This window comes from Anguilla anguilla, chromosome 12 (assembly GCF_013347855.1).
Source record: "Anguilla anguilla isolate fAngAng1 chromosome 12, fAngAng1.pri, whole genome shotgun sequence".
NCBI lineage: Eukaryota > Metazoa > Chordata > Actinopteri > Anguilliformes > Anguillidae > Anguilla > Anguilla anguilla.
In genome coordinates this window covers 16,186,377-16,198,250 of record NC_049212.1, presented here as the reverse complement: position 1 = coordinate 16,198,250, position 11,874 = coordinate 16,186,377, and the positions used below count along the sequence as shown (strand labels likewise).

At 41.0% G+C, this 11,874-nt stretch overlaps 3 protein-coding genes across 7 annotated transcripts; 1 reads left to right on the top strand and 2 right to left on the bottom strand.

Annotated features, from left to right (window-relative positions):
- Positions 1-186: 186 nt before the first annotated feature.
- On the bottom strand, positions 187-6,332 carry ilkap (integrin-linked kinase-associated serine/threonine phosphatase). Of its 4 annotated transcripts, none has more exons than XM_035386220.1 (10): positions 5,622-6,332; positions 5,003-5,104; positions 4,757-4,874; positions 4,400-4,506; positions 4,038-4,131; positions 2,815-2,902; positions 2,026-2,159; positions 1,296-1,415; positions 791-872; positions 187-646 (listed from the first exon to the last, which is right to left on the bottom strand). In XM_035386220.1, the coding sequence occupies exons 1-10, from the start codon at positions 5,662-5,664 to the stop codon at positions 506-508; spliced, it is 1,029 nt and encodes a 342-aa protein (XP_035242111.1). In that variant the 5' UTR covers positions 5,665-6,332; the 3' UTR covers positions 187-505. The 4 variants fall into 4 exon arrangements, with proteins under 4 accessions (XP_035242111.1, XP_035242112.1, XP_035242114.1 ...); XM_035386221.1 differs by having other exon boundaries at positions 5,013-5,104; positions 5,622-6,331; XM_035386223.1 differs by lacking the exon at positions 5,622-6,332 and having other exon boundaries at positions 5,017-5,104.
- Positions 6,333-6,422: 90 nt separating this feature from the next.
- On the top strand, positions 6,423-9,210 carry polr2d (RNA polymerase II subunit D). The gene is made up of 4 exons (XM_035386239.1): positions 6,423-6,748; positions 8,430-8,610; positions 8,697-8,792; positions 8,908-9,210. Exons 1-4 carry the CDS (start codon positions 6,670-6,672, stop codon positions 8,984-8,986), a joined length of 435 nt encoding a protein of 144 aa, XP_035242130.1. The 5' UTR covers positions 6,423-6,669; the 3' UTR covers positions 8,987-9,210.
- Positions 9,083-11,653, bottom strand: LOC118210221 (dual specificity protein phosphatase 18-like). 2 transcript variants are annotated; one of them, XM_035386238.1, is made up of 2 exons: positions 11,263-11,653; positions 9,083-10,712 (listed from the first exon to the last, which is right to left on the bottom strand). In XM_035386238.1, the coding sequence occupies exon 2, from the start codon at positions 10,692-10,694 to the stop codon at positions 10,179-10,181; it is 516 nt and encodes a 171-aa protein (XP_035242129.1). In that variant the 5' UTR covers positions 10,695-10,712; positions 11,263-11,653; the 3' UTR covers positions 9,083-10,178. The 2 variants fall into 2 exon arrangements, with proteins under 2 accessions (XP_035242129.1, XP_035242128.1); XM_035386237.1 differs by having other exon boundaries at positions 9,083-10,699.
- Positions 11,654-11,874: the final 221 nt, after the last annotated feature.

Sequence of the window (11,874 nt, the reverse complement as noted above, 5' to 3'; positions counted from 1 at the left end):
AGGACGTGTTATATTACATTACATTACATTACAGGCATTTAGCAGACGCTCTTATCCAGAGCGACTTACACAACTTTTTACATAGCATTGTTATAGTTCGAACATCATTGTAACGCATTGATAAATAGCAGGTACGGTACACTGAAGGAGGGATATCATTTTCTTCAAATAAAGTAATCTCAAAGAGAAGATAGAAAAGTACTCTTTTATTTTTGAAGAGTAAAGAATCCTATTAAACATGAGGCAATTAAGAAATCGTTCACATATAGTCTTTTTCCTGTTCAAGTTCAGAAATGTGGTAAAAATTCACAAATTGTTCCCTATTCTGTTCACATATCATTAGGTTTGGCAATGCAGGCATCTCTTTTATGCCTCCAGGAAATCCACCATGTAGTAGAAAAATGTCAACAGGTGGACCAATGGACTGCATTATTAACAAGTGGATAGGAGGAGGCATGGACATACAGACAAAGACAGGTAAAGAAGTGGACAGACGAGTAGTTCTTCAGAACTGGATGGACACCAGGATGACAGTAACGTTATCGGCACAGCCGCGTCGCACCGCCTCATTGGCCAGTCGTTGACATGCTGCTTCAAAGCGCCCCTCCTCTGCAGTCTGTCCTTCCTTCGCCTCCACAGTCACATCCTGTGTGTAAGGAGCAGTGTGACACAGAATCAACGTCACGGTCTTTCACACACACACAGACACACACACACATTAACAAACACACAAACAAAAACACACACACATCAACACACACTGCACTAAACGCTGAAGGGCACATCCTACCTGCAGGACAGAGTGGACGAACCTTACAGTTTCCTCTGCTGTAAAGACTTTGAAGAGCCCATCACATGCCAGAATGACAAACCTGATGAAATAACATGAATCCCTCATTGACATCCACTGTTAACCTCCCCAGACAAGTGTTTACTTTATGTGCCAGTCTTATCAGCAGTTTAAGGAATAGATTAAAGAAATATTAAACGAATGTTGTGAACTGTTGATGAGTGTGAAAATAAGCTAAAGCAATTAAATGACCTGTTAATATTACATTTCATTAATGTAAAAAACAGGATGGCCACAAGGATTTAACTTGATCCTTCCATGGCTACAGGCCTTTAAAGTAATTTCTTTTTTGTATTAACCAAACAATGCTGAAGTGGGGTCATCAAATAAAGCTTATGAAAATGAAAATGCGAGAAATCCCACCTTATCCAAGTCTTTAACCCTTTGTCTTAAAAAGACTTGCTCCTGTGTGAAGGCCTAACTGAACAGACACATGGTGCTATACCTGTCATTGTGTGTGAGCTGACACCGCCGAAGGTCAGGTGTAGAGATCACCCCACAGCGCTTATACTGCCCATCACCCAGGGAACGGGACACCTCCAGCACACCCAGAACTCGACCATCCCTGTGGCAACACGCAGACACAGCAAAGCACGCCCTAAATTTTCTCAATATGGTGCAGGCTCTTAGCTGTTCCGAATGATAAACAACATTTATCTGAAAAATACTGTGTTTACTAGGGGAATACAGGACGGTATATACAATTATAACTTTAGCTTTGGCAAGTTAATGACTCGCGCTGGTAACCAGATGATAGAAACTTCATAATGTAATCAGGTGAACAAGCAGACATAAAGCAATATTTTGATGTTTATGTGTGACACTGTTATATACTTCAAATCCAATGTGCTAAAGTACAGAGCCAGAACAACAAAAATTGTATCACTGTCTTAATACTTGAACTGCATTGTATACCTTCCTATGTTGTGTCATTTATAACACCAACTGAGAACTAACAAAATCATATGAAAAGAACAATGATACTTAGTATTTTCATAACTAAATCCACTATTGCACCACAATTACCAACACTGCATTTGCCAGATTTTAAATATGTACAGGAACTATCACATATCTTCTAATGACAAGCTGATGACTTCATTACTTAAGTGTGGCTTTTACGACTAATAGGTGGTTTTACAACTTCTTATTGCTCGACTGCTTTCCCCACCAACCTGACAGTACCACCAGCCTTCTGTATCCTCATTCGCTCTTCATAACAAGTGGGATTGTGCTCTTTACTGAGAGACAGAGTGACGCACTTCTGGCAGTCATCCTCCCCTTCCTGCTCCATCCGACACAGCAAAGCCTTGGGACAACACAGGGTTTAGATTAGATTAGATTAGATTACGCTTTATTAGATACTTTACAGAAGAAAACAGGCATGCAACCCAACAGTGCAGTCAAGAAGGCAACATTTCCCAACAACAATCGTTTATATATATATATATATATATATATATAGTACAAGGCAACTGGCACAAATTGCTTTTGCACATTTCATTGGAGCAAGAGAACTGATTAAGTCTTACTGAAAACTAGCAATTTACAGAGCAAAAATTTTTCAAATTTTGTTTCGTTTATCAAAGGCATTTAACAGAAGGCACAGGTTGCTTTACCTTGTTTCATTATGTATATAACGACAAAGACGAGAAACCTGCAACTTTTAAGATGGCAGAAGACAGAGGATAAAGAAGCACTGAGCTAATGATTGAACATGCTGAATTTCATCAGAAATGTATTTTTGGCTAGTTCATTCCTAGAGCTGAGTGGAACATAAGCAGAGGTGATCACAAGAGCGGGAAACTTGTGTAAGACAGAAGTGGTGTTAGGGCAGAGTACAAATTATCAAGTGTAGGTTACTCGCCCTCCTTGATGTTGATCCGCAACATCAATCTTGCAATATCACAACACATCAACAGTAGAGCAACATGACCATTTCATCTCCCTTCCCCAGTACTCACCCGGCTATCCCCCAAGTTAGCTACGTACACCGAATCATCAACCACCAGCATACAGGTAGCAGTGGTGCCATCCTTCCAGGCTGGCTTCCTATGGAGCCAAGCACAACCCAGAAGTAACAATGTAACAACCCTGTTTCCATTCCATTAAGTAGTCTTTTAAACTGCAGCTGTGATACACATCTGCGTTCTTCCTTAACATATAACCTGTCTGAGCTGGTCCTCCATGATGTTAAAAGTATCATAAGCATAGCACACTCCGTGAAGGGGGTAAGAGACTGGAAGGTCAGCAAGTGAGTGAGAAATTAGATGACGAATCACCGGGCACATATAGAGTTCAAAATAAAAGCCTAACGATGGTTCATGAACAAATGAAACCATTAAGTGACTGGACCGGTCAGCTGAGGCAATTCATTCATTCATTGAGGAACAATTCCCGATTGTTCCATATTATATTATTTTACATATACTTCACACAAAGTCAGCCAGAGATTTCCCGTCAGAGCAGACGTGTGAGGACATCTCAGAACTTGGGCAACAAGGACCAGGAGCACAGCATATGTATTTACCAATGCAAATGGGAAAACAATGTGTGGGGTGGCACTGCCTTAATGTTTTCACAGTTAAGTAAATACACTGATCCACCCAGTTCTACTTTCTCACTCCAACAAGCCTATGTGCAGATCAGTGATTGGTCATCTGTATCAGAGAGGCGGGGTATACTGAAAATCCAACAGGCTTCTGTAAATGTACTCACAAACCACACTGACATCAACATGATGAAAGGTCAGAAATAATTTACAATTTGTGTCTCCTAATTAAACATGAAACTTGAAAACACCCTCATCTTCTGTTGTTCTATAAACATGAAGACATTTTTGACAGCATGGGGAATTAAGCATGGGGAACTGCATCATCTTGAGGTTGTAGCTCTTTATCATATCTCTTGTAATGACACCTCACTTCTAGTGTGACTTGCCGTAACTTCAATGACTTAGCCTATGCTTACTGCGTGAACTAGACTTGTTTTTCATGACTATGAATAACTGATACTTCATGAGAATTGTACCGTATCGGACCTGTGTTCTGTAGTTGTTCCAATGACCCTTGGTATGCGCTCGTAGTATGTCGCTTTGGCTAAAAGCATTTGCCAAATAAATGTCATGTAATGTAGTGTAATGATGGAGTGTCATATGGGTGGCACAATGGTAATGCTCAGTACTTACTGGCTTGAGGCTTGCTTAAGGAAATCCTCATCTGTCTGTTTGAAAGTGTCCAGCAGACACTTTTTCACCAGTTTGTCCAAGTTCTCCACCTCACCTGTGAAGAATAATAATTTGCACATTTTGAGTGTACAATAAAAATTAAAAGTGGGTCTACTGTATTAAAAAGTAGGGGAAATCGCCTAAAAATTCCATTTGGCTTATTAACCTTGGTTGTATGCTTCATGTCTAGACCTATTTTTCCCACAGTCTTTCGTCTAGACTAGAGCATAGTACCTGCATGTAAGCATGAAACAGTAATGTGAAGACGACCAGCTGCTCCCTCTAGCCCAGACAGTCTGTAGTGACATTCTCAGTACGCTCACCTTTGGGAAACTTTAGGGCCAAAGTACGATGCAGATTCTCTGCAGCAAAGCGTGAGGCACGAGACCCCCCATGACCGTCAAACACAGCAAAATAAGCCAGACGAGAGCTGAAACACACACACTGTGATTGTTAAAAATAACTAAATACACATTTCTATAATTACAGGTACAATTATAAGCATGCCACTAAAAACCCTCAGAACCACAAAGAGTTTTGGTTGTGTCTGGCTTTTCTATTTTAGAGACAAACATACAGCAATATTATACATATTCCACAATGTTCACACGTATAGCCAAGTACACACAGCACATGGGTCTATTTTGTGACCCTACACACAGCCATCCGTAGTAACTCACACTTGAGGGGGCAGTGATTGAAGGCATGGGCTTAGGTCAGGTAGAAGGACGTGGGCATCCTGCATCTCCTCTCTCTCTCCTCGGCGGGCAGCAACATATCCCTTTAGCCTGGCCAGGCCTATTGGACGCACAAGGTCATAAACCCATCCCAAACAAACATGACACTCAAGTGGTACAAGTCAGTGTGGATGTATCCGAAAATCTTTACATGTGATACATATATACTGGTGTGGAATGTCTGAAAACCTTTACAAACTTTCTTTTCCTCCTGCTCCTCTGTCACCTCGCATTTTCTCTTCTCTCCCCGGTCCACTGCGGATGGCTCTGGGGGTTTCTCCATACGTCCACCTGCAAGATACGGGAAAATGTTAAGGACTTCTGGAAAACAAAATACTCCAACACAGAACCCGTTAGTGCATTTCCTCCTGTGCCAAGGAGTACATGCTGTTAACCAAGCTACAAAATTAACGTATTGGCCTATTCTCGTTTACCCATTTACCCGCAATTGTTAACTGGCAAGTTGCAGAGGTGTGTTGAGGCCTGCTACTACTAGTTAGGCATCTTGATAGCTAACGTTAGCGAAGTTCATTCGAAACTGGAAGCTACCACAAGCCATCAAATCACTAAGTAATATATAGCTCGAAAAAATGGCTAACGATGCAATGCAACATTTTGATAACATATACATTAAAATAAGTTGTTTAATAAACGCTAGCTAAACCAAACCATTTGTTTAGCTGAGAGATTATATCATACCTGTCACCTAAGCTTAGCTAGTTATGAATATAGCTAGTTAAGTCCAAAGAGGTGCAGTTGGCTATCTAAACAACAAAGCACGAGAATCAAAATCGAATCTCGTCATTACCTGCTGTTTGTGTTGGTTCGGGAAGATCGCCAAATAAATCCATTTTGAGCGACCCCAATTAGCTTTTGTAGCTAATTCTAGCTAACGTTGGCAGTTAGCTAGCAGTCTAATGCTGAATAGTAATTAACATTTAAAGCGATAAAGAATTTTAATCCAACACGTAAACGTGGCCTATATTGTCAACCTAGCAGTACAATAAAATTAGTATGTTAAGTTATTCACGATCGAGAGTGGACCCAGCTCCAGCCCTAAACGGTCCCACGGTGCTAGTTAGCTGCTACTGCTAGTAGGTCTTAGACTACAACCGTGGGAGACGGTGTCCAGAAAGGGATGTTTGCTAACGGTAGCTTAAATTGATCGCCGTTTTCTAACAGTATTTTATTTAATATTAGTTGTTAATATCAAAACTTAATTACAGAACAAAGTTTGCTAGTAAACGTATAGTATTTGAAGTGTAGAACCTTAACGGGTAGCTAGCTATCGTTTATCTTGTATTGCTAATTTGCAGTAACAATGGATAAGGCGCGTGATGACGCCAAGCCACTTCCAGCTTGAGACAATATGTCAACGTTACGCGAAAGCAAACAAGGGGTGCAAGCTTATCAGCGCTATCAATGTTAACGAATTTGATCAAACAGTGTAAAACTGAAATGTTGGTAAGAGCAAGCTGTTGTATTGTGAAGTGAGCTAGCTGTCAATTGGTTTTACAGTTGTACAGTGAGTAGTGAATACACATTGCACAGATGCACTCGAGTGATGTCTACCTCCAACCAACAGGGGGCACTGTCGCATAATGTACGTTACACAATGACTGTCTTGGAAACACAGAACTGTGTTGAATACTTTTTTTTAAGGGAAAAAGGTTCATCGTCTGTTAGGCCACCACATTCGTATTGGACATTGTATTAAATGGGAAATATGAATGTTTTGTAGGTATTCACTAATATTAGTGACTAGACTACTTCGTGGACTGGACGAGTCCTTTTAAATCTCAGCGTTCATAATATTTGTAGGTTGAGAAAGTGGCATAAAGCCACCCGCTATAAGTATGGCGGCCGGAGGCGCTTCTGGAGCATCGCATGTCGGCGACATTGAAGAGGATGCATCGCAACTTAATTTCCCTAAAGGTTGGCCCATATTTTCCCTAACGTTACATGATATAGCCATGGAGTCGTACATCGATTTAGTCATTTTCGACCAAGTACCTTTACCGAGAAGTTAAGCATGTTTGCAATGTACAGTACAGCATAAACTGCCTGGCTAATGCTAGCCATATTGCAGGAGCGTTAACGGCTCACAGAACAGCCCAATTCAAGTACGCAATGGACAAAACTAGCGATTTATTACCTAGTTCGGTAGTGATTGCAGTTTGTGAGAGTCAGTTTTTGGTACAACCGAATGGTCTGTGTTGAATAATATCATGGAGTATTTTCCAGTTCCTGCGACATTTGTTCTACTGCAAACTACGGATGTGCATGGTGCCTGAACACGGGTTTTCCGTTTTCCACGGTTACATTTTATAACTAATTTATTCATACAAAGGACAACAACTATAGCCACATCACATATTGTCTACATCACTATTTATGCGTTTTGTTTTTAGAAATTCGAAAAATTACTTCGAATTGTTGCTTAACTTGTGTACTACAACTGTCGTTTGTAATTCGGCGGCATGTATAGCCCAATTTCTCTTTCAGTTAATGCTACGGTATATTTGTTTAGTGATTCTAAAGTGAAAAATCAAATACAACTCAGTAAATGTGTTAATGTTGATCTACAGCTATATCTGTGGTTGTGGTAAAAAGATTAGATGATACTTTAAAAATTTGTCTAGCGTCACCAGCCATACTCCCTTTCACATACAGGGCGACAGACACATTGGTACAGTAAAATAGGACAAACGGTGCAAACAGTTTTTCGCACTTTTAATTAATAGATCATTGTAAAACATACACCTGTAGCTATCTTAATTGCACTGACCCTCATTGCTCCAGCCCCAAAATCCATTTCCACACTTCCATTGCATTTTCCAACCCACTGCACTTACCCATGGACCCGGAGCCATTTGTTAGATGCCATAAGATGATATTCGCCAAATAAAACATGGGAGGGGTCGGACAAAATGGCACCAGCTTGACTTAACACTGGCTCAGTGTTCAGCCTACAGTCTTCATAAGTGTGTACAGCCTAATTTTAAGTTACACAGAAAGACAGTTGTACCCAACAGTGATCCCATATTGCATGACACTGGATTATGGATATAAAAAACAAAAACACCTGGCCGTTTGAGCCAAATCACCCGTAACCTTGAGAAAATAGATGTGCTGCTGTACCTAGCTGCAGATGTAATCTATGTTCATATTACAAGACAAGGTAACATCCTCATATATTCTGAGATTTTTGGGCAGTAATTTGTTTTATCTGCATATTATGGACTCTGACTGGGGGAGGATAAGACGTGAACGGGACACTGAAAATGGATCTCCTATTTTCTTTGAATGAATAAGATTATTCTTACGTGACTCCACTAATGTGAACACCATGCTGGAGAATGGGATCATCTTTAGACTCTGGCAGGACAGTAACATGGTATTATTTGAGAACTTTCATATGAATGTGTTGTAATATTGATTGTGCAGTCATCTGTATCTAGTGTAAAGATCAGAGATGAATTGGCACAACCCTGGGGCACCTGAGTTGGTAATAATGTGGGCTGAGAATGTTTGGTTGACCCTGACCACCTGTACTCTATTTGTGAGTAGGTGTCATTGATTAGTTCAGCTTGCTAACAGACCACCTTTCTCCCAGAATTTGAGAACGCAGAGACGCTGTTGAACTCTGAGGTTCACATGCTTCTGGAACATCGGAAGCAGCAGAACGAGAGTGCAGAGGACGAGCAGGAGCTGTCGGAGGTTTTCATGAAGACGCTCAACTACACGGCCCGTTTCAGCCGATTCAAAAACAGAGAAACTATTGCGAGTGTCCGCAGGTCAGTAGCACCATGCGTGTATTCTTAAATCTTTCTAATGCTTTCTCACCATTATTTCTTTGCTGACATTTTACCGTCCCTGGCAGCTTGCTTCTCCAGAAGAAGCTCCACAAGTTTGAATTGGCTAGTCTGGCGAATCTGTGTCCAGAGGCTGCAGAAGAGGCAAAGGCGCTCACGCCAAGGTCAGCCAGTGTACTTTTGCAACACTTATTCTAGATCTTCCTGGTCCACATATGACTGTGGGATTGATAAGGTGCTGTTAGATTGCTTCTTGTTTATCTCTTCTTTGCCCTGCAGCTTGGAGGGGCGATTTGAGGATGAGGAGCTTCAGCAGATTCTTGATGACATTCAGACCAAGAGAAGCTTCCAGTATTGAGGAGACCACACAGTCCTTGCCCACTGCCCCTTAGCTTGTACATTACTCCCATGTTGTGATGACAGCAACAGTGAAAATAGAGTGGACACCTCAATCTTTTTATACACAAAATACTGTCCGGGTGTTCTCATGATTTCCTGTGTCAGCCATGTTGGATATCAGAGCAAGTGTGGACAATTATGCATTCCTGTACATAGCAAATAAATTTGTGACAAGTTTGTTTACTTGAGTGATTCTTTTTTCTGAGTTTGTTTTGGCTGAATGAGAATCCACCCACTCAAAAGTACAACACTTCAACACTTCTGCCCCACTACTTCATTTAAGGGCCTCTTTGAACATTAATATAAAATGTTCACCCTTAGTTAGCCACCACTTTACATGTATGTTGCTGCTATTGTAAACCTCTGGGAGAATGCACAAGCATACTTTCTGCTGGAAAAAATGTTCATGTGGCAGATTACCACTCAGATTTTTGTGTTGTACTGGCTGGATTGTTCTAAAAAGATTGTGCATGCATATTGTTTCATACATACGCAATTTTATAATCCTCAAAACTTTTCCAACAGTTAATCTTTGTATAGACACAGTTATTAGGTATCCAGCCAGTCATTCCCACCTGAAGAATCCACAAAGACTCATAACCATGAAGTGCAGAAAAGTGAATCAGTGATTTAAAACACAGATGGTAGATGTTATTGAAAAGAGCATAGACCCAGATACATACTGAATGGCAATATTCCAAGGAAAATGTCATGGCTGAACAATGGTGCTGCTGCTGAGATGTATTGCTATTACTGGGGTGGCCTGAATAGATTACATACCAGTATGCCAATCCAAAACCCATTATCAGAAAAGGATAACATTCAGGGTGCTGTCCAAGGTAGGATGGTCCAGTGGTCTGCTTATGTAAGGTGAGGTGGCTCAAGGAGTCTGTAGATCCATCATCGTAAATGAGAGCAGGAGCCTCTCCAGCTGGATCCTTAAGTGAACATTTGTAGTCCATGAACATGGAATTCATTTGTGAACACTTTGGTTTTATGTTATTTTATTTACAGTGATGGTAGATCTCGCTTCTTCCAGCCATGAGGTAGGGTGTACATTGGGTTACACAGCCAACAATGTATTCAGGGTTGAACATTATACTTTCTTGGGAAATCAGGTGTGGAACACGCCTGTGCAAACCATCGGTCTGTCACCAGCTCAGGCAGTACTGGGGGTCCCCTTCTGAGGCCGTTGCCTCGGGCAGCACTCCAAGGGGCGTGGCTGTCATTTTTACTGTGTTCCTGCCGTACAGCTCCTTTTCGTACTCCAGGAGCTGGCGCCAGAATCCAGCATTGGGCCGGATGTACGGACGACAGTCGCGAACCCAGTCGTGGGCCTGGCGCAGTGTCACCCCTCTGTACCTCATGAGGTAAGCCATGACCAAAGCAGGAGAACGGCTCATGCCCGCAGCGCAGTGAACCAGCGTGCTGCCCGTCTGGTTGCCGTGGATGCGTTCTGCCACGTTCTCAAAGTGATCACAGAGTCGGGCATGTGGTTGGTCAGAGACTGGCACTTGCAGACATTCCACCCCTTGGTACGAGGGGGATGTGTGTTCTGGGGTAACGTTGATGATGAGGGTGATGCCCCTGTTAAAGATCAATGCCTTGTTCATGGCAGCATCTTTTCCACTCAGGAACAGAGTGGGGGTGATCTGGGAGACTGACATCGTGGCTGTAGGGAGATACTGTCATTAGGACAAAAATAAAGAAACCACTAATGGAAGGAAAGAGTTTGGAAATATTTAGCATGTACAGTCGAACTCTGTATAACCTTTTGAAGGGACATCAAGTTGTAGCAATGTAATTCTTAAATGAAAAATGTACAAAGGGTACACACAAAAGTTATGTATGAAAGAAAGTATCATGAATGAACATTACTGACAGGACTATGATGTTCAAAAATGCGTAGCAATTAGCTCCTAACATGAGGCAAGATATTTTCCATGGCTATAACCAACGAACAATTCAGTGGATATAACCGAAACCTGTTCTCTCTAATTCGCCACAATAGCACAGGAAGCGTGAGCCACCGATGAATGAACCACGGCAGATTTAAAGACGTCCTCTCGTTTTCCTCTACTTTTTTTCTCACAGTAGACCACCTAACATTAGTTAGATAACTTTATCAGCACCCTGCCAAATTTAAGTTGCGGCTTGTATTTTCGTTGCAGAAAGTATTAGGTCTAACGGAATTAGATTTTTGGAAAAACATTTTAAATTATCATCAGTACTTACCACATGCAGGCAAGTAGCCTAGGTCTTTAATGTTCAGAATTAGTTTTTGTTTTCACCTATTGTTATGAAAGGTTTATCTTGTACGTAAATTAACTAGTCTAGCTAGCTAATCTTTTTACGCCATACGAAAGAATTAGGTTTTCTTCAACCAGCTGTCAGTGTTTACAATGTCAAAGCAGGATAGCAACTAATGCTAGCTGCTGTAGAATTGACAGAGGAGAGAAACGCACGTCCTTAATTTTGTTGAAATAAATGCAGAAGACATAATTTAAGCTTCTAGAAGACTTCACAGTAACGTTTTATCTGTATTATGAACATGGGAAAATGTTCGCTACTTATTGGACGTTCCAGATTGTCTAGCTATAGCCCGTGTACGGAACAGCAAAAGGGACAAAACTACAGGAAATACATTTGCAAAATAAGATTTTTTCTTTTTATCCTTTAACACAAATCAAAATAACAGTTAAACTAATTTTAATATTAGCATAGACAGGAAACTACCCAGATGACTGAGACGTCAAGCCAAATTTAGGAAAATTAAAGTAGCTTAACTGTCATTTAAAAATTAAAATAAAAAATAGGAACTCCAAAAGATGAAGGAGTCTTTCAATA

Excerpts from the sequence above, each read along its gene's own strand:
- polr2d (XM_035386239.1), top strand. The coding sequence starts at position 6,670 with ATGGCGGCCGGAGGCGCTTCTGGAGCATCGCATGTCGGCGACATTGAA. Across the intron at positions 8,611-8,696 it reads ACTATTGCGAGTGTCCGCAG|CTTGCTTCTCCAGAAGAAGC; the intron begins GTCAGTAGCACC and ends CGTCCCTGGCAG. Across the intron at positions 8,793-8,907 it reads GCAAAGGCGCTCACGCCAAG|CTTGGAGGGGCGATTTGAGG; the intron begins GTCAGCCAGTGT and ends TTTGCCCTGCAG.
- LOC118210221 (XM_035386238.1), bottom strand. The coding sequence starts at position 10,694 with ATGTCAGTCTCCCAGATCACCCCCACTCTGTTCCTGAGTGGAAAAGAT.
- ilkap (XM_035386220.1), bottom strand. The coding sequence starts at position 5,664 with ATGGATTTATTTGGCGATCTTCCCGAACCAACACAAACAGCAG. Across the intron at positions 2,160-2,814 it reads CTAACTTGGGGGATAGCCGG|GCTTTGCTGTGTCGGATGGA; the intron begins GTGAGTACTGGG and ends TGTTGTCCCAAG. Across the intron at positions 1,416-2,025 it reads AAGGCTGGTGGTACTGTCAG|GGATGGTCGAGTTCTGGGTG; the intron begins GTTGGTGGGGAA and ends GTGTTGCCACAG.